The following is a 25,444-nucleotide window of genomic DNA, read 5'->3' on the forward strand; positions in this document are numbered from 1 at the left end:
TATCATAAGAGCCTTACAATTTAAAGGAGGGAAAGAAAGAGGGGGAGAGAGAACAAAAGATGAGGGATGAGAGAAAGTTACCATAGATGTCATAGCAGCAGGGAATTATGGAGAAGTCCACATAACCATGAAAAATGTCATTAGTCCACTCACTAACGCTTAAGCAGTGTGGAAAATGATGCAATCCCAGGCAAGTTTTATTTTTTTAATAATCAAAATCGCAAAATTTGCTGAAAAAACTGCTTAACTAACACCACTGGAGAGTGCTAAAACACTAAAATTGTTAAGATAACCACTCTATTGTTGTTCAAAATACATTCATACACACTAAAGGGTGCTTTACACGCTGCAATATCGCTACCGATATATCGTCGGGGTCACGTCGTTAGTGACGCACATCCGGCGCCGGTAGAGACATTGCAGCATGTGACACCAATGAGCGACGATCAATGAGCGCAAAAACGTGCAAAATTGTTGCTCGTTGACACGCCGTTCATTTCCTTAATATCGGTGCTGCTGCAGGTACGATGTTGTTTGTCGTTCCTGCGGCAGCACACATCGCTATGTGTGATGCCGCTGGAACGACAAATATCGCCTTACCTGCGTGCACCGGCAATGAGGAAGGAAGGAGGTGGGCGGGATGTTTTTCCCACTCATCTCCACCCCTCCTCTGCTTTTGGGTGGCCGCTTGGTGACGCCGCAGTGACGTCACTATGACGCCGAACGCACCTCTCCTTTGAATGAGGGATTGTTCGGCGGCCAGAGCGACATCACACACAAGGTATGTGCGTGTGATGCTGCCATAGCGATAATGTTCGCTACGGCAGCGATCACCAAATGTCGCATGAGCGACGAGAGCGGGTGCTATTGCGCTCGACAACACTAGCTATCGCTAGCGATGTTGCAGTGTGTAAAGCACCCTTAAGGCTATGTCCGCATGTCTGTGTTCTGGCTTGACAACTAAACTGCAGCGTTTTGACAAATGTAAACACTGTTTGACAAAAAGAAATATGGTAAAAATGCATTTTGGCGTGTTTAACAGTGCGTTTTGAGATTGAGTAGTCAATGGGTGGAAAAAGCAACCAAAACACAATGAAAGAAGTGACATGCTGCTTTTTTTTAGGCAACAATTTTGACAAATTTTTGTCAAACAAAACACTGCCTAAAGAAAGCAACGTACGCATGGATTTTCTGACTTCTCAGACTTTTCTGGGGAAGCACAACGCATGCATTTTGACATTGACAGTGCAGTTTAAAACCAGCCAAAAAGCAAGAAAAATAAAAAAGAACACGTGCGGACAGGACCTAACAGTGAAGATTTGACACTTTTATACAATGTGAAGTAGTCAGTGCAGCGCTTGTATAGCAGTGTAAGTTTAGTGTTCCTTTCAGATTACACAGCCAAAAATTTCTAAAAAACTGCTGTGCTGGAGCCGATAGCCATGTGTTGCCGGCTGCAGGTCCTTTAAACCCATAAGTGCACTACAACAATGCGCATGCAAAGTTCACTACCAAACTCTGCATTGGCATACCATTAGGATGCACTTTGTGGGCAGGGTTAGAGTGCAATGCACTACCGTCCCCACAAAACAAGAGGAGCAGCAGCAGCCTCACTGTACCAAAGGCTTTACATGCCTCCTGATGCTGTGTATCACCCCCAGTGCTGTGTACTCCCACATGCTGTGTGCCCCCTCTCCCAAGTGTGTACTTCCTCACCATTGCTGTGTGCAACCCCACTGGGCTGCTTGTGCCCTCTTTTGTGCAGTCCGTGCCCTCCCCCGGACATCTATCTATGGTTAAGGACCCGCTATTCTTAGGGTCTGAAACATGTAAGATTTTAAATATGTGTGATTTTTAACTATCTTTCATAAAATGGAGTTTAAAAAAAAATAAAAAATTTTGAAGCAGACCACAGTGCTGGATTTTTTTTTTCTACCCATCTACAAGTAACCTACGGGGACAGTCTATCCTGGATTCCATGCACTGAACTTGATATATGGCTGGATACGGTAGGCTGAAATAAAACTTATTTTAGCTAACCCGTGTTTTTCCAAAAATTAGACACTGTCTTATATTTTTTTTGCCCCCCAAAAAAGCACTAGGGCTTATTTTTGGAGGAGGTCTTACTCTTGGAGAAACATGGTTGGGGGCAAGTTTACCCCCCCAAAAAAGCAGAACCCCACACTTCCCAGGAGACTCATACTCACCAGACCAGGACGTCTGCGTGGTTCCCAGTCCTCCTGTGATCTCCGGTCGGTGCTGCACGCCGTCATACCCTGCTGCTAGCTGACACACTCACACACAGCAGATCGCAGGCACACACAGCAGATCACACACACACACACACACACACACACACACACACACACACAGCAGATCGCACACAGCCGATCGCAGGCACACACAGCCGATCACAGATACACAGCCGATCCCAGGCACACACAGCCGATCCCAGGCACACACAGCCGATCCCAGGCACACACAGCCGATCCCAGGCACACACAGCCGATCCAGGCACACACAGCCGATCCCAGGCACACACAGCCGATCCCAGGCACACACAGCCGATCACAGAAAAACACAGCCAATCGCAGACACACACAGCAGATATCACACACACACACACACACACACACACACATCATATCCAGCACTTACGGCAGCAGGGAGTGAGAGCAAGTCACGTGTCCGGCCGCAGGTCCTGTTCGTTGCGCTCCACTGCACTGCCTCTCAGGATTTTCCCGGCGAGAACAGATCGGCGTCGCTGGATGAGGCGAGGGTGTATGCGATCCGATGTGTGTACGATCCGATGTGTGTGTGATTTGATGTTTGCGTGTGATCCGATGTTTGTGTGTGCGATCTGATTATGTGTGCGATCTGGCTGTGTGTGCGATCTGATTATGTGTGTGATCTGATTGTGTGTGTGTGTGTGTGTGTGTGTGTGTGTGTGAGCTGATGTGTGCGGGTGTGTGATCACTGCAGGTCCTGCCGCTCAGTGTCGGGTGAGTGTAATTGCCGGGTGCTGCTGTCTATAATGAAGTGTGCTGCAGTATCTAACTTTTTTAGCTGCACGGACACTTCATTATTGATCCGCAACTAGGGCTTATTTTTGGGGGAGGGCTTATATTTAAGCCTTTCTCCAGAAAATGCTGAAAATGCCTGCTAGGGCTTATTTTTGGGGGAGGTCTTATTTTTGGAAAAACACGGTATTTAGTGTAGGGATAGTTGGTGGAGGAGGCATCATTTTGAATTAGAGGTATTTAGGCAGGGTTTATTGCTTTACAATTTTTCTATACTTGTACTACTGCTGCAATCTAAAAATAAAAGTCTTATCCATAGCTACATATTTCCTTTTTCATATTAATACAAGGTTTATAGGTATATATAATTTCTAGCCAATTTAAAATGTGAAAGTCAAGCATTAAAGGATGGGGGAAGTTGATATGCTGCTGATGGTGCATGCATAGGCCATAGGCCAGGTAAAACTGTGCCTGTTGCAGAAGCACAACCAACATGCTAATTCATGAGACATGGCTTCCTATCCCACTTTACAGGGTGGCGAAGCACACCAGTTTTGAAGCCAAAACACTGCAAACAGGTGGTTGATTAGATAGCAGATAATGTTTCCAGTATGTTTACCAACACCACCCTGTCTTCCACAAGGTCCAGTCTCACTAGCCAAGAGTCTGGACTACATAATCCTCACGCTGATTCTTCTTCCTCCAACCATGGAGAGTCCCAGGAAAGGAGGGATCCCACTCTTAGATACTCTGAGGAGATTACATTTCCATTTATTGATTCTGGCCTCTCGCCCTGCACGTTACCAGAGGGACATGAGAAGATTGCTCATAATAACTCCCAAATATGTGAGCAGAGATGGTCAAAAGAAGACGACAGTGGGGAACAGCAATTAGTATTTCAAGAGTTAGAGGATTGTGAGGCACAGTTGCCAATAAGTGATGTTGTTACGTCAACAAGTCAGGAGGACCAGAGTGCAGAAGTAGAAACAAGGTGTTGGACGATGAAGTCACTGATTCAACCTTGGAAGGTATGGGCTTTATGACTACCACCAGCATGCTCAAGCACCTCAAAGCATTAGACTAGCTGAGCCAAACACCTGGGGTCACAATCTGGGCCTTCAGATGACACCACTGCCTCCTCCCCTATACTACATGCTTGTCAATTCATTTTCAAGGATGCAAGCGTGGATGCTTTCAGACCTGCACATTCATGAGCACTATAAGCAACCATGTCTGGTTCTTTGTCCCAGTGCAGCATTCAGCTGTCCCTGGCCCAGGCCCTGGAATGAAAATAAAAATACTCAGCCACTGACTCACAAGTCCAAACACTAAACAGGCAAATTTTCCAGATTGCTTGGCCTGGAAACAGAGTTTAGACTGGTGGACATTGAGGCTTACTGCAACCCCAGGATGGTGGCCGTCCCTTGGTATTCGGTCTCCAGCCGCTTCTATATTTCCCCACCTTAAACCAGCACATGTCCTAGTCACCTGTACCCTGACCAAGGCAGTTATTAGAAAGGTCCACTTAACGACTGTGATGCTGCGCTCACTGAATGTGCTAGATTGAGGGACACAGGAATGGTTTTCTGCTTACACCGACCACCACTTTAATAAATCACAATTAACCTGCTTTCCATCAAGAAAACTTTAGCATTCTCTCGGCCATACACAATTATTAATGAAATGCAATCTGTTTCACTTGCGGGTAGGTCCACAGTTTTTTAATGTTTTGCCGTTTTTTCACCATAAAAACTATGATAGTACATCAAAAGTTGGAAAGGGGATAAAGACTTTACAAATTATCACAGACTAAAAAAAGCCCATACCTTTGTAACTGTATAATTTAAAAAAAAAAAAAAAAAAAAAAGTGAATGAGATCCAAAAAAAAAAATCAAAAGCTTGTTGTGAATAATAAGGCATATCCACACATGCCAGTCCACCTGCCAATAATACATATTTCTATTTTCAGGATAGAAATCCAATACCTCCATGAAAAGTCAAAAGTCAGCTATAGTAAGGAAGAAGCCTTTGATCACAGCAAGACCCCCTGGTGACAAAAGTAATTCAACTAGGGAAGTGGGCGGACGATTGCTGGTTTCAGAGAAGCTTAAAAGGGGACCTCAGACAGACGGGCTCGTGAGTAAAAGTTACAAAATTGGCATGTGTGTAGTTCTCACAAATGTGACAAGCATATTTTTGACCTCATGCCAGCAGGACGCATGTCACATGTTTTGCTATAATTGTGGGATGAACGCATCAACCCATAATTAATAACTAGCTGAGGGAAAACAATAAACACATCAGGTTTCCTAGCTATAGATAAATAAAATCATTATAGGAAACATGATGGTAATATCTTCCATGTGAGATGCTCAGAAGCAGAAATATGAGAAAAGCTGCCATTTCATAATTTTCTGGAACCTGAAGGCACATCCCATGTTCAGCCCTGTCATAAGTCACCAGGTGGGCGATATGTGAGCGGAACATGGGTTATTGAAAATCAAAGTAGACATTTTGGAGGGGGCTCTTCTCAGAGGTCTCATTCAGTAAATGTATGGGGAGTCCCAAGGAAACGATTGGCTCTACAGTGCTGCCCCTCTGTCAAGCCAGCACCAGGCCTAGTAACAAGGAATAAGTAACTGAATCATATGTACATCTGCTTGAATCTATGTCTTATTTGTATCTGAATTCCTGACCATAATCTCTGTAAATTCCTCATGTATATAGTTTTTTTTATCTAGTGTGACCTTAAGGCTGGAAACACATCTATGCTAGTAAAATCGGTCCGACTGGGCTGAAAAAAACTCGGCTGATTTTAGTTCACGTTAGGTTTGAGTGCAACGCAAGTGCAATGCTTTTTCTGAATAAATTAATGATTTTACTAGCGTGTGTAATGCATGTGTAATGCGTGTGTAATGCGTATTTTTTACTATGTCATCTGCCATTCAGCTCTGCTACATGGCCGCTGACAGCAGACACAGACAGCCATGTAGCAGAGCTTAATGGCAGATGACAGCAGACAGAGCCGCACAATCAGAATGAACTCGGGTGAACTTCACCCGACTTCATTGTCATGCTGCGGCTCTGTCTGTGCCGCGTCCTGATTAGCGGTCACCCGTGAAGGGCTCACCGGTGACCGGTGATCCACTGAGTGACTGAAGTTAGCAGCCCTCTCATACTCACCGATCCCTGGCGCGGCACTGCACGGCTTTCTCACTGCTGCGGCGGCTTTTACTATTTTGAAAAAGCCGGCCGCTCATTAAACAATCTCGTATTCCCTGCTTTCCCCGCCCACAGCGCCTATGATTGGTTGCAGCGAGACACGCCTCCACGCTGAGTGACAGGTGTCTCACTGCAACCAATCACAGCAGCCGGTGGGCGGGTCTATACTATGCAGTGAAATAAATAAATAATTAAAAAAAAGTGGCGTGCGGTCCCCCCCAATTTTAATACCAGCCAGATAAAGCCATACGGCTGAAGGCTGGTATTCTCAGGATGGGGAGCTCCATGTTATGGGGAGCCCCCCAGCCTAACAATATCAGTCAGCAGCCGCCCAGAATTGCCGCATACATTAGATGTGACAGTTCTGGGACTGTACCCGACTCTTCCCGATTTACCCTGGTGCGTTGGCAAATCGGGGTAATAAGGAGTTAATGGCAGCCCATAGCTGCCAATAAGTCCTAGATTAATCATGTCATCCAGCTTTGCTGCATGGAGGTGACCAGAGCTGCAGCAGACACCGCCGCTCCTGTCACCTCCAAGCAGCAACTGAGGTGAGTAGCGCGATCTGCTGAGGTGTCACTGAGGTTGGCTTTATCTGGCTGGTATTAAAATTGGGGGGGGACCGCACGCCATTTTTTTAAATTATTTATTTATTTCACTGCACAGTATAGACCCGCCCACCGGCTGCTGTGATTGGGTGCAGTGAGACACCTGTCACTCAGCGTGGAGGCGTGTCTCACTGCAACCAATCATAGGCGCCTGTGGGTGGGGAAAGCAGGGAATACGAGATTGTTTAATGAGCGGCCGGCTTTTTCACAATAGTAAAAGCCGCCGCAGCAGTGAGAAAGCCATGCAGCGCCGCGCCGGGGATCGGGGAACGGTGAGTTTGAGAGAGGAGGGGAAAACGACCGACAGACTGTGAGAGAGGGACAGAGATAGTGACCGACCGACAGACTGACCGACAGAGAGAGAATAGAGACCGAGAGGGAGAAACCGACTGACAGAGAATAGTGATTGACAGACATTGTGAGACATCGCTCGTTTCCAGTGTTTTAGGAAACATGCGAGAAATGTATTTAGAAAATCGCATGTCACTAGGATGGTGTGAGTGCCGTCCCGTGACATCCGATTTTTTACACGCTCCCATAGACTTGCATTGGAGAGACTCGCAGTAGAAACTCGCAAAAAAGCAGCATGCTGCGATTTTTTTCTCAGTCCGATTTGGACTGAGAAAAAAAATCGCAGATGAGAGCTGAATCATTCACTAACATGTGTCCGATTCCAATGCGAGTTTTTCTCGCATTGCTCTACTGCGAGAAACTCGCAAGTGAGAAGCAGCCCTAAGGCTATTAAATATATAATTTAATCCTGATCTGTTCTTTTATCTCGATCCATGAATCCCATGTCTGTGCGCTCGGTTTAGTTTTACCTGTTACCTTGGTTGGTTTCAGACCTGATATAGTCCTGTAATGTACCAGGCTTATAGCTAACGGGGAACTGGTGGCAGACTCCTGGGATGGCAGGGCCCTGTTTCACTGGGACTAGTGAAAAGGGTCTGTCAGCCTGTCAGCGTTGTGAGCAAGTGGGGTGTAAAGCTGGAGGTCATGTGGCCCCCTGTCTCCCTCCCAGTGCCCGTGTGGACAGGGGGTGTCAGTGTAACACTGCACCAAGCTGATCTTACGTACTACTCGGGGAGCAGATGCATTGGCGGAAGTGACAAGACCATATCACATGGCTCCCAGATATGAAAGACGGCAGGGTGGGGCTGCTAGGTGCGGTGTCATTACAGATTGATGAACAGGGATGGGGTGTCTACGTGACACACCTGGCAGTTCATAACATTTGCATTTTTACATTTTAAAGTAAAAGTAAAAAAAAATACAAAAAAGTTAGAGGATAGCTTAAAAGCTAAAATACAAATCAAAATTATTTTTAAACATTTCTACTACCAATATCCCTGACCTGTATTTACTTCTACAAAGTACAAGTTAAGAATAAGCATCAAAGATATGCAAAGCATTTTGACAAAATTAAGTATTTTTGCATTTCACGCAAATCTACACAAGGATGACATTTCAAATATTTATAGTCTGATTGCTTTTCCTACATTGGTAATATGTCATGATTCAAAACTTGCATGGCAGACTCCAACTTTATTTGACATGTATTTTTGGATTAGATATTATAATTAAAGAGATTCACCAGTGAAATGGCAACAAACATGACATGTTGAAATAGGAGAAAGATATATTGTAGTTCATATTCCATCTAGCCTCTTTGTTTCTAGAATACAATACCCCTAGATAAGTGGCAATTTGAAAACTGAAGCAGGCTCCAGTCCAAAGCGTGCTTTACACTCTGTGACATCGCTACCGATTTATCGTCGGGGTCACGTCATTAGTGACGCACATCCGGTGCCGGCAGCGACATCGCAGCACGTGACACCAAGGAGCGACGATCAACGATCGCAAAATCATCTAAAAACGGTGATCATTGACACGTCGCTCCTTACTTAATATCATTGCTGCTGCAGGTATGATGTTGTTTGTCGCTCCTGCGGCAGCACACATCGCTATGTGTTACACTATAGAAACGACAAACATCTCCTTACCTGCGTCCACCGGCAATGCGGAAGGAAGGAGGTGGGCGGGATGTTACGTCCCACTCATCTCCGCCCCTCCGCTTCTATTGGACGGCCGCTTAGTGACGTTGCGGGTCCCCCTTGAAGGAGGGATTGTTGGGTGGTCACAGCGACGTCGCTGACAAGGTATGTGCGTGTGACGCTGCTGTAGCAATAATGTTCGCTATGGCAGCGATCACCAAATGTCGCACGTACGACGGGGTGGGTGCTATTGCGCTCGACATCGCTAGCAACCGCTAGCGATGTCGCAGTGTGTAAAGCACCCTTAAAAATAAGGGACCAATAAACCAATTGAAAATAGTACTTATGCTAGTAAAGGAAACTTTAGGAACTGGAAAGTTAGATTAGATTTGTTTACAAGTTTCGTGTCACTAGTGTAGATGAGCAAAGGAAACATGAATGATTAATTGTTGCCTGCAACTTATCGTGCCATCAATAAAAAGCTTGTGCTTATATATAACAAGAAAAAAAAAAAGCAGTATTGCAGTATACAGGAAAAAAGTTTAGAAGTAGCAAATAACCAACCCTCACTCACCTTCATCAATTATAAGATAAAAATGCTTAAAGGTCTTTGAAGATGGCAACAAAAAATTTATAACATTCCATTTTTTTCCCTTACTAAAAAAAAAAAAAAAGTTTCTTCTTTAAAAGTCACTAGGAAAGTTTGTTTAGTGGCAATTGGAATAGTCTAAATGGCTGGACAGTTATTGTATCCCACTTGTGGTTATAAATATTCTATTCATACTCATCAGCCTCACTTCCCTAAATATGGTGGCGATTCTTTTAGTACCATCTATTCGGACAAGTATTTCAGAAAAAAATATTAAGGTTTGCCACCCCTTACATCATAGTATGCCACAGTGACCAAACAGTAGCTCTCTGCCACACTGGCTTTGTCCCTGAGGCAAAGCGGTAGATATCACATCCTGTGTGGGTTTTGAATTCCCATTGTTGGGAGACATCGGAGAATCCTCAAAGAACACAGTGCATAGTTAGTTATAGACACAGTTTGGACACACCTTCTCATTCAAAGAGTTTTCTTTATTTTCATGACTCTGAAAATTGTAGATTCACATTGAAAGCATCAAAACTATGAATTAACACATGCGGAAGGAAATACTTAGCAAAACGGTGTGAAACAACAGAAAATATATCTTATATTCTAGGTTCTTCAAAGTAGCCACCTTTTGCTTTGATTACTGTTTTGCACACTCTTGGCATTCTCTTGATGAGCTTTAAGAGGTAGTCACCGGAAATGGTCTTCCAACAGTCTTGAAGGAGTTCCCAGAGATGCTTAGCACTTGCTGACCCTTTTGCCTTCACTCTGCCGTCCAGCTCACCCCAAACCATCTCGATTGGGTTCAAAGCTGGTGGCTGTGGAGGCCAGGTCATCTGGCGTAGCACCCCATTACTTACACAGCCTGGAGGTTAACATGTGTTAATTCATAGTTTTGATGCCTTCAATGTGAATCTACAATTTTAAGAGTCATGAAAATAAAGAATACTCTTTGAATGAGGTGTGTCCAAACTTTTGGACTATATATATATATATATATATATATATATATATATATATATATATATATATATATATATATATATATATATATATATATATATATATACATACACATATATATATATATATATATATATACAGTTAGGTCCAGAAATATTTGGACAGTGACACAAGTTTTGTTATTTTAGCGGTTTAGAAAAAAATGTTCAGAAATACAATTATATATATAATATGGGCTGAAAGTGCACACGCCCAGCTGCAATATGAGAGTTTTCACATCCAAATCGGAGAAAGGGTTTAGGAATCATAGCTCTGTAATGCATAGCCTCCTCTTTTTCAAGGGACCAAAAGTAATTGGACAAGGGACTCTAAGGGCTGCAATTAACTCTGAAGGCGTCTCCCTCGTTAACCTGTAATCAATGAAGTAGTTAAAAGGTCTGGGGTTGATTACAGGTGCGTGGTTTTGCATTTGGAAGCTGTTGCTGTGACCAGACAACATGCGGTCTAAGGAACTCTCAATTGAGGTGAAGCAGAACATCCTGAGGCTGAAAAAAAAGAACAAATCCATCAGAGAGATAGCAGACATGCTTGGAGTAGCAAAATCAACAGTCGGGTACATTCTGAGAAAAAAGGAATTGACTGGTGAGCTTGGGAACTCAAAAAGGCCTGGGCGTCCACGGATGACAACAGTGGTGGATGATCGCCGCATACTTTCTTTGGTGAAGAAGAACCCGTTCACAACATCAACTGAAGTCCAGAACACTCTCAGTGAAGTAGGTATATCTGTCTCTAAGTCAACAGTAAAGAGAAGACTCCATGAAAGCAAATGCAAAGGGTTCCCATCTAGATGCAAACCATTCATCAATTCCAAAAATAGACAGGCCAGAGTTAAATTTGCTGAAAAACACCTCATGAAGCCAGCTCAGTTCTGGAAAAGTATTCTATGGACAGATGAGACAAAGATCAACCTGTACCAGAATGATGGGAAGAAAAAAGTTTGGAGAAGAAAGGGAACGGCACATGATCCAAGGCACACCACATCCTCTGTAAAACATGGTGGAGGCAACGTGATGGCATGGGCATGCATGGCTTTCAATGGCACTGGGTCACTTGTGTTTATTGATGACATAACAGCAGACAAGAGTAGCCGGATGAATTCTGAAGTGTACCGGGATATACTTTCAGCCCAGATTCAGCCAAATGCCACAAAGTTGATCGGACGGCGCTTCATAGTACAGATGGACAATGACCCCAAGCATACAGCCAAAGCTACCCAGGAGTTCATGAGTGCAAAAAAGTGGAACATTCTGCAATGGCCAAGTCAATCACCAGATCTTAACCCAATTGAGCATGCATTTCACTTGCTCAAATCCAGACTTAAGACGGAAAGACCCACAAACAAGCAAGACCTGAAGGCTGCGGCTGTAAAGGCCTGGCAAAGCATTAAGAAGGAGGAAACCCAGCGTTTGGTGATGTCCATGGGTTCCAGACTTAAGGCAGTGATTGCCTCCAAAGGATTCGCAACAAAATATTGAAAATAAAAATATTTTGTTTTGGGTTTGGTTTATTTGTCCAATTACTTTTGACCTCCTAAAATGTGGAGTGTTTGTAAAGAAATGTGTACAATTCCTACAATTTCTATCAGATATTTTTGTTCAAACCTTCAAATTAAACGTTACAATCTGCACTTGAATTCTGTTGTAGAGGTTTCATTTCAAATCCAATGTGGTGGCATGCAGAGCCCAACTCGCGAAAATTGTGTCACTGTCCAAATATTTCTGGACCTAACTGTACACACACACATATATATACATACACACACACATATACATACATACATACACACACACACACACACACACACACACACACACATACATACACACACATATACACACACACACGCATACATACACACACACACACACACACTTGAATTCTGTTGTAGAGGTTTCATTTCAAATCCAATGTGGTGGTATGCAGAGCCCAACTCGCGAAAATTGTGTCACTGTCTAAATATTTCTGGACCTAACTGTGTATATATATATATATATATATATATATATATATGTGTATGTATGTATGTATGTTACAGGCAATGTATGAAAACAAGGTATTCTATATAATACCTAGGCAATCTATACAATCCCTGTCATTTTCAGGCAAGGTATGAAATATCTGCGTTGCTCTATACTTTTCCTTGGCATTACATAAAATGTCTAGGTATTATAAAGAATGACGAACTGCTCAGGGCAAAGTCTGATATAATGCCCAGATTGGAAATATCTTTAGTAACAGTCAAAAAACTAATGAAAGAAGAAATCCTAAATGAACAACAGTATATCTTTACTGGGGGGGAAAAAAAAAAAGAAAAAATCAGAAGTGACATTCCTGACTATTTGTTGCAGCACGGGAGGCTAGAATGGCATTTTAATGCTAAGGGCAACTGAGCCAGTTTCACAGATCTGCTGCTGCCTGCTCTGTCCACCTACTTTTGGACAGCCGACCTCTGTAGTATTCTACACTCCGCCTGTTTGTCATTTAGGTATTCTATAGAATGACTAGGAAATGTATGAATATCTGATGTATTTCATACTTTGACAACCCATTTCCGGCATTGTTATACATTGCCTAGGTATATTCAATAGAATGCATGTTTTTACACATTGCTGTTAACATATACACACAGACACTTTATTTTCTTAAGAAAACTAAATTTTAGGCTTCCATATAGAAAATGTGTGCAGAATTAAAACACTATTTAAGCCAGGAACATGATGTCGCTTTTGACTTTGTACTTACTAGTCGCTAGGCAACACCTGAAATTGAAAACTTATTCTTGAATTATTTTTTTTTCAAACAAGTACCCTTTGACTTACCATTGCAGCTGTAAAAGGTATGTTGTCAATTAGAGATGAAGCTAACGCTGAAACCCAAACTACCAATATGATTGCAATTGCCAGTCTTTCATCTTCAGGAACAGCCTATTAAAGAAATTATTTATCAGAGATAATTTGAATAGTGTAATTTAAGAACAACTGTAACTACAGATACAAGAAAACTGTTGTTGCTTGAAGCACTACCATCATTTCTAAATGACTGTAAATTAGTATAATGTTCATAATATATGTATAAAAGTAAAATAAATCAATGTAGTCAAACCAATATTATTAATGAATCCTAATAATGTATAAATTTAATACATTCGATAATAGATCTGGATTTACATATTCCAGATGTTATTTAAATTTTTATAGTACATTGGTTTAGTTCCCACACCTCCACAGCAGGGAAGGACGGGGCTGGGGGGCAGAGGGCCGAATGCCCTCCAGGCTAGTTACCAAACAACTGTTTAGGTTCACTTTGCAGCTGCTGCTTTGAAAATGTATATAAAAATGTGTATATGTATGTGTTTTTGTTTATATATGCAGGATTTGAAGTATAGGATAAAGAGCAGCACGGAAGTGTGCACTACATTTAGGAACCCTCACTTTCTAACAAATTTACATATACAAATGAGAGCAACACTTAAAGTGACTGCGGTAGCAAGGCTACTTTAGCCAAAACATAGAATTCGTCGCGCTAAACTTTATGATCTCTTCAATGTAAATGAATAACTCTCACTTGCAGAGAATGTGCAGTGTATCTTCATTGATTATATGTTGGGAATTCTTCCCGTACACTTGCACCTCAAATCACTGATTAGAGTGCACGCCTTTTTTCTTTTTTTTAAAAAAGCCCTAAACAAACAGGTACCAACCGCATCAATGGTAAAACCAAAATCATGTCTTGGTTCCACTTCTAATTTATTGGCTGGACCCACAATGCTATCCTGGTATACTATGGTTGTACAAGGATGATACCAGACCAGATGATCATATTCAACAAAAAAAAGCTTAGGTACGTTTTCACAATGTTTTCTGAAGTTATCCAGCTCACCTTTATAAGTACTGCAGTCTGTTCCCCTATGTAATCTATTAAGTGGAGGTTAGCCAAGGCCTAAAACAGTAATACAATATTGGAAAAGCCAGTTACAAATCCATTAGTTCAACACCACATTTGTATTTTATTTCTTTATTTTTTATGTCTGCTTCCAATCTAATTTAATCATCAGAGATAATTAAGACTAAAATGAAAGCCTAATGGGATGCCATGAAAAAGTTGGCCAATTGCCACAATGTGATAGTATCCTTGTAAAGCATTAACTGCAGTTATTTCTTAAGTTTTTACCACACAACATAAGGCTCCTAATTATTTTTAATTACAATTGAGAACTTTTTTATTTAGTTTTTATCTTCCAGCATTTTCATTCATTGCCTTCCACCAGTCTAAATATGAATAGTTTTCATTCTGCGTTTAAGTGATCCAGTTTATTGTGTAAAGTGCTTAAATTAATGATTTCATATAGTTGCATACTTAAGTATGTTCATTGTATAGCTTTATTTTCTAAAACCTGGGTGTGATAACAGTAAAGAAGAGAAAAACCATTGTCGTCATTTACATACCTCCATTAACACAAACAGTGCAGCAAAAAAGAGCAAAGTTGCCCATTCAACTCGATGCAAAATCATTTCAAAATCATGAATGTCTGCTATAATAAGGAGCCACAGTGAGCCCAAAATTGCAATCCATCCTGTAGTGGATATAAAGATATTAAAAGTTATGTACAAATGTATCATTTCCTAACCTGACTCATGCAGTATGATGCAGCAAGATAACCTGATAAGGAAAAGTGTAACTCAACAACTAAGGATAAAAATCATCTGTCTGTAAAATACTTTCTGTGGTCAAACTATATATGGCTCAACTCTTAGCTGCCTGACCTGACCCAACTACCTCATATACCTAGCAGTAAGACAAGCGAACCTTTAGAAGTTTGGTTTGCAGGAAGCAAACGAACCGAGCCTCCAGGTGTCCGAAGTTGACCTGAGGAGGTTCGAGGTTTAAGTTTGTGTTTGGTTTGAAAACTGAACCTCGCGTTCATTCATCTCCACCTAGGAGGCAGTTAGCGCAGGTCAGGAGATCAGCAGCTGTAACTGGTATTGCAATACAAGAATGATCCATATTCAAAGACTTGTGAACTTAGTCTACCTTGACATATACAGTGGATTTTACGGTGTTAATAGGATAATCTATATTCGCCCACTTTCACATTGGGTAGTAAGTGGGGCAAGTGATGTAGATCTAGAATCCTTTCCTGTTTCATAAACCTGTCTAATTCAAGTTTTCAGTTACGTAAACTTGTTGAGTATTTAGCGAGTTTGTATCTTAGTTTTTGTAAGCGAAAATCAGCAGTGGATAAAAAAATGCAGAAGTGGTGCACACATTTCTATGTTTTCATGATACTTTCCCTCTGATTGTTCCATTCCTGTTTTTTTTTCTTACAAATACAGAGGTAAAAAACTTAAATACTCCAAGTGTGCACGAGGCCTAGCACTTCAATTCCCATGACTGCTTATCTTGAACTTCTAGCATAGCCTCCATAGCATAAAAAGGAGGCGTAATCTGCCCAAATGGTGGAAGATCTAAATATTTCTCAGCTGTTTAACATTGAGTTATTTTACAAAACAGATCTACCCACAAAAAATGTATTTTTTTAAAAAATTACATTTATAAAAGATAGTTTAAAAAAAAAAACAAAAAAAAAAAAAACAAAAAAAAAAAAAAAAAAAAAAACACCCTTACCAAGGTCCAGATGAATTGCAGAGACAAACGAATTGAGGAAGAACATAAAGATGACAAATCCCAAAACAGCTAAACATTTAATTAGAAGGATCTTGTCCGTAATCCTATGCTGTTTAAAAATAAATAATAGACATTAAAACAGACTCATTTAACCTTCAAGAATAGTTCTGGATGTATACATTACATTTTTTATTTAATCATTGCTGGACTACTGTAAGAAAGGTTATAAAAATCAATTTACCAAAAATACTTACTCTTTTCTGAAGTTCTTGAATGTTTGTTTCCCAGTTTTTGTCTTCTTGTGAGATTTGCCTAAGAATCAATATGTGAATTACAAATTAAAATGATTATGGGGTTAAAACGTACACTGTGAATTTCTTTCTTCAAAAAAGTTAAATTAATGATATGTTCAGACTTTGTGTTAAAATATGCACTTTATGTATTTTAGCTATTTTCTAATTCATATGAATGGGTGAGAATATGACAAAAATGCTGAAAGATCCTGCAGATTAAAAAAAAAAATGGTTCAAATTCACAAAGAAAAAAAAAATAAGTTGCATGTGCGTGAGATTTCAGAAATCTTACTGCTGGTACTGAAAAGCTTTTTTTCTTTGTGAAAAACTACTGCAAGACCACAGTGTGTGAACATACCCCAAGGATGAAAGCCAACACTGCAAATTTGTTTGCAGAAAATCTGACCAAAAACCGCTTTTATACATCTATATGGGACATTTTAATAGTAATGTGACAGTTACAGACAATATTGTAATAATATCTGCAGCATGTGAATTGATACTATGGGTACCTGGACATGTGCAATTCATTTGTTGAAGTTTTTCATATCTAGAGTAAGTCTACATGCTTGACATGTGAATTTTGTCAAAGATTTGGGAAGCATTTAATGATATGATTTGCAAAGGGGGGAAATCTACAATGTGAATCCACAGAAAAATTTCACATCCTGAGGATTTGGAAATGAATGCAGAAAGATTGTTAAAATCCCATCTGGTACAGTGTTATGCAGATTTTCTACACAGATTGGTGTGAAAAGCTTGCACCATATACACAACAGATGTTTTTTCTCCCATTTACTATAATATTTGAACTGACCAAAGGAACATTATAGAAGTAAAAACATAATTGTGTTGTCAACATGCAGCACTTTTTTGATACTATTCAGGCTATATTATATTATATATATATACTGTATATATACATATACTGTATATACATATACTGTATATACACATGTACTGTATATACACATACATATACACGTATATATACACAGTGCCTTGCAAAAGTATTCGGTCCCCTTACATTTCAGGCATCAAACAAAGATATTAAAATTTTAATGTTATGGTGAAGAATCAACAAGAAGTGGAACACAATTGTGAAGTTGAACGAAATGTATTGCTTATTTTAAACTTTTGTAAAAAAGAATAAACTGAAAATTGGGGCGTGCAATATTATTTGACCCTTTTACTTTCAGTGCAGCAAACTCACTCCAGAGGTTCATTGAGGATTTCAGAATGATCTAATGTTGTCCTAAATGACCGATGATGATAAATATAAGCCACCTGTGTGTAATCAAGTCTCTGTATAGATGCACCAGCTCTCTGATAGTCTCAGTGTTCTGTTTAAAGCACAGAGAGCATCATGAAGACCAAGGAACACAACAGGCAGGTCCATGATACTGTTGTGGAGAAGTTTAAAGCCGGATTTGGTTACAAAAAGATTTCCACAACTATAAACATCCCAAGAAGCACTGTGCAAGCGATCATATTGAAATGGAAGGAGTATCATACCACTGTAAATCTACCAAGACCTGCCCGTCCCTCAAAAAGGTCATCTCAAACAAGGAGAAGACTGATCAGAGATGCAGCCAAGAGGCCCATGATCCCTCTGGATGAACTGAAGAGATCTATAGCGGACGTGGGAGAGTCTGTCCATAGGACAACAATCAGTCATATACTGCACAAATCTGGCCGTTATGAAAGAGTGGCAAGAACACCCATACCCACTGTTAAACATGGTGGTGGCTGCATCATTGTTTGGGTCTTCTTTTTTTCAGCAGGGACAGGGAAGATGGTTAAAATTGATGGGAAGATGGATGGAGCCAAATACAGGACCATTCTTGAAGAAAACCTGTTGGAGTCTGCAAAAGACCTGAGACTGGGACAGAGATTTGTCTTTCAAAAAGACAATTATCCAAAACATAAAGCAAAATCTACAATGGAATGGTTTACAATAAAACGTATCCAGGTGTTAGAATGGCCAAGTCAACGTCCAGACCTGAATCCAATAGAGAAACTGTGCAAAGAGCTGAAAACTGCTGTTCAAAAACACTCTCCATCCAACCTCTCTCCAGCTGTTTGTAAAGGAAGAATGGGCAAGAATTTCAGTCTCTCGATATGAAAAACTGATAGAGACATACCCCTAGCGACTTGCAGCTGTAATCGCAGCAAAAGGTGGCGCTACAAAGTATTAACTCAAAGGGGCTGAATAATATTGCATGCGCCACTTTTCAGTTTATTATTTTTTATAAGTTTAAAATAAGCAATAAATTTCATTCAACTTCACAATTGTGTCCCACTTGTTGTTGATTCTTCACCATAAACTTTACATTTTTTATCTTTATATTTGAAGCCTGAAATGTGGGAAAAGGTTGAAAAATTCAAAGGGGCCGAATACTCTCGCAAGGCACTGTGTATATACACACACACACACACCTAATATATATTATATACATAAATTATACAAAGTATATAAGTCAAGCATCTAGCCATGCCCCTCATATTCGTGATAGAATGGGTCAATCTAAAGAGCTCTCTGACATAGAGCTTGGTCCGTTAAAAAAATTTCTTTGCTTCACAATATTCTACGGTCAACTCTTAGTGGTATTAAAAAGTTTGAGTATTTAGAACCTAGAGCACTTAAGCCTCAAAGTGGCCAAGTTACAGAGTGGGGCATAGAGCGCATAAAACCAATGCTCAGCTGACTATCAATAACTGCATAATTTAAGCCTTTATTAATATACTAACATCAGCACAAAAACTGTGCTTAGAAAGCATCAAGGCAGAAATTTCCACATTTGAGCAGCTGCATGGAAGCTTTATATTGCCAATCCCGGTGTCTATGTGGGGTAAAATATGCAGTCATTGTAGCTGTGGAACTGTGTTCTAACAAGTGATTAATCCCACTTTCCTCATCCGCAATTTAGTAGGCAACTCTTGGATTGGCAAGTGCCATAAGAATATTACCTACCAAACTAAATTGTGCCAACTGTAAATGTTGGAGAATATGTAATGCTATGTGGTTGTTTTTCGAAAGTTTGTCCAGGATCCTTAATTCAAGTGAAGGGAAAGCATCATTTTTCATCTGCCAGGACATTTTGGACAATACTTTATATCCAATTTTTAAGAGAACATTTTGGAGAAGACCATTTTCTGTTATAGAAGAATTTGACATACCCAGACCCTGACCTCAACCCCATTGGGCTTATTTTTATGATTTTTTTTTTATTATGGATGAAAAAGAACTGCGATTGTGTGTCAGCAGTCTTGGCAGTCTGATCTGTGCATTCATAAATGGTCTTCTGGGAAGGATTTCTACAAAATTTTGGAGGTTGTCTGTGAGATTTTTTGTACATTCATCCAGAAGGTATGGGGAAACTTACATATTATATATAATATATTATGATGCTGATTGATTTAGAATGGGATGGCATAAAACTTATTTTATCTTTATCACAATATTTTTGTCCATTTAGTATACACAGTAAATATTGATCTAAAAAAGGTCTGTATAGCATTTTGAAATCATATCCCCAATATTATCAATTATGCGTAGACACATACCTTTGAAAGGTTCTCAGCTTCTTCCTCAGCAAACACTCCAACGTCAAAACCTTTTGCATTAGGAGACATTTGACTGCCGTCTCTTCACGACTAGCAGGGTTAATTCTCTGTGCCGTTAACTTCCAAACATGAATTTCATGTTTCATCTCTGCAATTACATACATATAAAGTCAGTGAGATCTGCTATATGCTCAAGATTGTGTTGAACAATATATTTTAACAATACAAGTCAGGCTTATGAACAAACTATTTTAGGAGATCCCAGAAGACCTCTTAGGCTAAAGAAAAATTGCCTGACAAGATCACAAGTAATCCAAATAACCTATAAGCTCCTAAGGGTTTGTTTACTTGACTTTATTAGGTCATGTTCCCTGTACTAGTAGTGTGAATAAAGTAGTTTGAAAAGTACTGGACTTGACAAGGGGACAGTGAAAAATGACAATACATATACAGAGTCATAATTATAGTACGGTGGCTTCCCTTTAGACTTCTGATTAGAGATGAGCGAACCGGTCCCGGTTCGGCTCGAGGCCGGTTCGCCGAACGGGGGTCCCGTTCGAGTTCGGTTCGTCGAACGTTCGACGAACCGAACTCGAACGTATAGGCTATAATGGGAGGCAATCACAAACACATAAAAATGCATTATCAATGTACACAAACAGTTAATAAACATTGCCATAACACTTACCGGTCCTCGCGATCCCTTCTGCACTCTGTCTCCTGCCGCTATTCCATCCGATGATCGCTGAATCCTCCCGGTGACCTGCACTGCCAGCAGAGAAGCAGGACCTATCGTGACGTCAAAATAGCCATGTGACCAGTCACGTGGCTATTATCTCATTGGCTACAGACTGGTCACATGACTATGACACGTCATGTAGGACCTGCGAGTGCATCTCTCCGGTACACGGTGCACATATGTGTATCGCCGTGTACCGGCGACATGCTCTAGCACACGGTCGACTCCCCGTTCTGTTAGGGACCGGCTGACACAGCCGGTCATTAACGGAGATCACCGTTGCCATAGCAACGCAGTTAGCGGTGACGTCACCGCTAACCGCGGCTCCGGGAGCACCGTTGCTATGGTAACGCGTCTGTCAGCGTTACCGCTAGCAGCCAGCAGTGATCACTCACGGAGTGAAGGCTGCACGCTGCTTCTCGATTGTAGTGAGCATTGTAGTTAGGATGGAGGTTCCCCAGCCCCAAGTGATGCCCCTCACTACAATCGTCACTACTACTACTACACTAGAAAGAAAGAAGACAGAAGAGCAGGATCGTGGAGGGCTGACAGGGGTAATAAAGATGGAGTCTCTAATGTGTCTGTGTATTTATTTCTATTAAAGTATTTTTTCTCTGTGTGGTGTCTTTTTTTAACCCTTTATTGGAGATTCTTAATGGCCGGGTCAAACGTGCCTGACATTAAGAATCTCTGGCTTAATACTGGCTGGTAAAACAAAGCCAGTATTAACTCATGATTACCCAACAAGCCACCCGGCTCCAGGGCTGTTGGAAGAGTTGGATACAGCGCCAGATGATGGCGCTTCTATGAGAGCGCCATTTTCTGGGACGGCTGCGGACTGAAATCCGCAGCAGAGGCGCCCACAAACCTCGGGCTAACCTGTGCTGCGGATTCCAATCCCCAGCTGCCTAGTTGTACCCGGCTGGACACAAAAATAGGGCGAAGCCCACGTCATTTGTTTTTTAATTATTTCATGAAATAAGTGAAATAATTAAAAAAAACGGGCTTCCCTATATTTTTGGTTCCCAGCCGGGTACAAATAGGCAACTGGGGGTTGGAGGCAGCCCGTGGCTGCCAGCTGTACCTGGCTAGCATACAAAAATATGGCGAAGCCCACGTCATTTTTTTGGTGGGCAAAAAACTTCTGCATACAGTCCTGGATGGAGTATGCTGAGCCTTGTAGTTCTGCAGCTGCTGTCTGCTCTTCTCCATACAGACAGACAGCAGCTGCAGAACTACAAGGCTCAGCATACTCCATCCAGGACTGTATGCAGAAGTTTTTTGCCCCCTGAAAAAATTATGTGGCTTTGCCATATTTTTGTATGCTAGCCAGGTACAGCAGGCAGGTACGGCTGCCCCCAACCCCCAGTTGCCTATTTGTACCCGGCTGGGAACCAAAAATAAAGGGAAGCCCTTTTTTTATTATTTCATGAATTTCATGAAATAATTAGAAAACAAATGACGTAGGCTTTGCCCCATTTTTGTGTCCAGCCAGGTACAACTAGGCAGCTGGGATTGGAATCCGCACCACCGGTTGGCCTGAGCTTTCTGGGCCCCACTGCTGCGAATTGCAGTCTGCAGCCACCTCAGAAAATGGCATTTTCATAGAAGCGCCATCTTCTGGCGCTGTATCCAACTCTTCCAGCACCTGCCTGCTATACCTGGCTAGCATACAAAAATATGGCGAAGCTCACGTCCTTTTTTTTGTAGCTTTTTGGCAAAAAAAAAAAAAAATGCTTCCCTGGATTTTCCATTGCCAGTGAAGGTAACACCAAGCAGTGGGGGTTAGCAGCCAGTAGCTGCTTGGATTACCCTTAGCTAGCAATACAAAAAATGCAGTGGGAGCTAACATATATTTTTTTTAATTATTTATTTAAATAATTAAAAATAAAATGGGCTTCCCTGTATTTTGATTGCTGGACATCACAGTGCTGTAAAAATAAATCTTTAAAAAAATGACATAGCGCTCCGCGGTATTTTTGATTCTCAGCGCAGATAAAGCAGACAGCTATGGGTTGCCACCCCCATCTGCCTGCCGTTACCTTGGTTGGCAATCAAAATACAGGGAAGCCCATTAATTTTTTCTATTTAAAAAATAGTTAAAAAAAAAAAAATTACGTTGGGTCCCCCCATTTTTGATAGCCAGCTAGGGTAAAGCAGACGGCTGTAGCCTGAAAACCACAGCTGGCAGCTTTACCGTGGTTGGGGATCCAATGTGGAGGTCCCCTCAGGCTCTTTTTTATAATTATTTTATAAATATTAATAATTACACAATAAAAGTAGGGGACCCCCCAAATTGGATCACCAGCCAAGGTAAAGCGGACAGCTGTGGTCTGGTATTCTCAGGGTGGGAAGGTCCATAGTTATTGGGCCTTCACAGCCTAAAAATAGCAGGCCGCAGGCACCCCAGACGTGGCGCATCCACTAGATGCGCCAATCCTGGCGCTTCACCCCAGCTCATCCCGTGCCCTGGTGCAGTGGCAAACGGGGTAATAAATCGGGTTGATACTAGCTGTAAAGTCACCTGAGATCAAGCCCAGCAGTTTGTGATGTCATGGCGTCTATTAGATACCCAACATCATAAACTGTCAGTACTAACAAAAACAAAAAATCGACAAAAGAAATTTATTTGAAAAAACAGTCCCCAAAACATTTCCTCTTTCACCAATTTATTGTAAGAAAAAAAATAAAGGGGTCCCACGACGACTCTGGACCGTCTAGAATATGGGGGGGAGACACTCAGGGAACGTATCCCCCATTTTCTAGGAGTGCGGACCCTTCATGTGAGGAGTGTGGGTGCAATGAATCTGCACTCACTCTCCCCGGGTCCACAGCAGCAGAGTCCATGTCGTAATGGTTGCTACCAAAGCTGCAATGCCCTGCTCATGAGGTAAGGGCATGCCTAATCAGGAGAACTACTGTAGAGGAAGCTCTGCTCACTGGTATATAGGTGCTCAGAGGTAATAATAGATAAAATTAGTGAGTAACCTCGGCACTCTATATCTCCCAGACTAAGTCAGTAAGTCACAACGGATAGTAATGCAAAATCACTCTATATTGGTCCGTATTAAGAAAATTTTTTTTTCATAAGCATATATGTTTTTGTCCAAAACAAGTTACAAATGATGTTTCGGCCTGAGCCTTCGTCAGGATGGACTTATCTGCATGTAATCATGAAAAATGACAATAATCAGTATCACATAAGAGTGAGAGAACAATAACATAAACTCGAACAATGTAGAGGTACAATTGGGATGCAGCAAAAAAATTGCAACACAGCAAGAAATGAAACACATGATACAAATGTCATAATACAGTACAAGGACAATATAGTAATGACAAATATGGGGTCAGAGTAGGCTTAGACAGCTCTGGTACGAAAGAGATGTCAATCATAAAGTAACATGTGCAGTAGGTGTAGAGCTACACTATGCATGGCAGAGCTAATGGGTAGACCGACCATAGAAAAAGTAGAGAAAAAGTGGAGAAAAAGTGGAGAATAAGTGGAACATAAGAGGAGAAAAAGTGGAGAAAAAGTGGAGAAAAAAGTGGAGAAAAAGTGGAGAAAAAAGTGGAGAAAAAAAGTGGAGAAAAAGTGGAGAAAAAGTGGAGAAAAAGTGGAGCATAAGTGGAGAAAAAGTGGAGAAAAAGTGGAGAAAAAGTGGAGCATAAGAGGAGAAAAAGTGGAGAAAAAAGTGGAGAAAAAGTGGAGAAAAAGTGGAGCATAAGAGGAGAAAAAGTGGAGAAAAAGTGGAGAAAAAGTGGAGCATAAGAGGAGAAAAAGTGGAGAAAAAAGTGGAGAAAACGTGGAGAAAAAGTGGAGAAAAAGTGGAGCATAAGAGGAGAAAAAGTGGAGATTAAGAGGAGAAAAAGTGGAGAAAAAGTGGAGAAAAAGTGGAGAAAAAGTGGAGAAAAAGTGGAGAAAAAGTGGAGCATAAGAGGAGAAAAAGTGGAGAAAAAGTGGAGCATAAGAGGAGAAAAAAGTGGAGAAAAAAGTGGAGAAAAAGTGGAGAAAAAGTGGAGAAAAAGTGGAGAATAAGAGGAGAAAAAGTGGAGAAAAAGTGGAGAAAAAGTGGAGAAAAAGTGGAGCATAAGAGGAGAAAAAGTGGAGAAAAAAGTGGAGAAAAAGTGGAGAAAAAGTGGAGAAAAAGTGGAGAAAAAGTGGAGAAAAAGTGGAGAAAAAGTGGAGAAAAAGTGGAGAAAAAGTGGAGATTAAGAGGAGAAAACGTGGAGAAAAAGTGGAGAAAAAGTGGAGCATAAGAGGAGAAAAAGTGGAGAAAAAAGTGGAGAAAACGTGGAGAAAACGTGGAGAAAAAGTGGAGAAAAAGTGGAGAAAAAGTGGAGAAAAAGTGGAGCATAAGAGGAGAAAAAGTGGAGAAAAAAGTGGAGAAAAAAGTGGAGAAAACGTGGAGAAAACGTGGAGAAAAAGTGGAGAAAAAGTGGAGAAAAAGTGGAGAAAAAGTGGAGCATAAGAGGAGAAAAAGTGGAGAAAGTGGAGAAAAAAATGGAGAAAAAGTGGAGAAAAAGTGGAGAAAAAGTGGAGAAAAAGAGGAGAAAAAGTGGAGAAAAAGTGGAGAAAAAGTGGAGAATAAGAGGAGAAAAAGTGGAGAATAAGTGGAGAAAAAGTGGAGAAAAAGTGGAGAAAAAGTGGAGCATAAGTGGAGAAAAAGTGGAGAAAAAGTGGAGAAAAAGTGGAGAATAAGAGGAGAAAAAGTGGAGAAAAAGTGGAGAAAAAAATGGAGAAAAAGTGGAGAAAAA

The 25,444-nt window shown here is 41.0% G+C and overlaps 1 protein-coding gene across 1 annotated transcript in view; it reads right to left on the reverse strand.

Annotated features, from left to right (window-relative positions):
* Positions 1-25,444, reverse strand: part of OCA2 (OCA2 melanosomal transmembrane protein) — a 700,143-nt gene that overhangs the window by 197,220 nt on the left and 477,479 nt on the right. Inside the window, exons 16-21 of the mRNA XM_075334313.1 lie at positions 19,948-20,095; positions 16,342-16,399; positions 16,088-16,196; positions 14,908-15,035; positions 14,342-14,401; positions 13,282-13,386 (exon numbers count right to left, since the gene is read on the reverse strand). Coding sequence (XP_075190428.1) covers positions 13,282-13,386; positions 14,342-14,401; positions 14,908-15,035; positions 16,088-16,196; positions 16,342-16,399; positions 19,948-20,095 — 608 coding nt within the window. The remainder of the gene's footprint in view (positions 1-13,281; positions 13,387-14,341; positions 14,402-14,907; positions 15,036-16,087; positions 16,197-16,341; positions 16,400-19,947; positions 20,096-25,444) is intronic.

Source organism: Anomaloglossus baeobatrachus, chromosome 2, assembly GCF_048569485.1.
Source record: "Anomaloglossus baeobatrachus isolate aAnoBae1 chromosome 2, aAnoBae1.hap1, whole genome shotgun sequence".
Lineage (NCBI taxonomy): Eukaryota > Metazoa > Chordata > Amphibia > Anura > Aromobatidae > Anomaloglossus > Anomaloglossus baeobatrachus.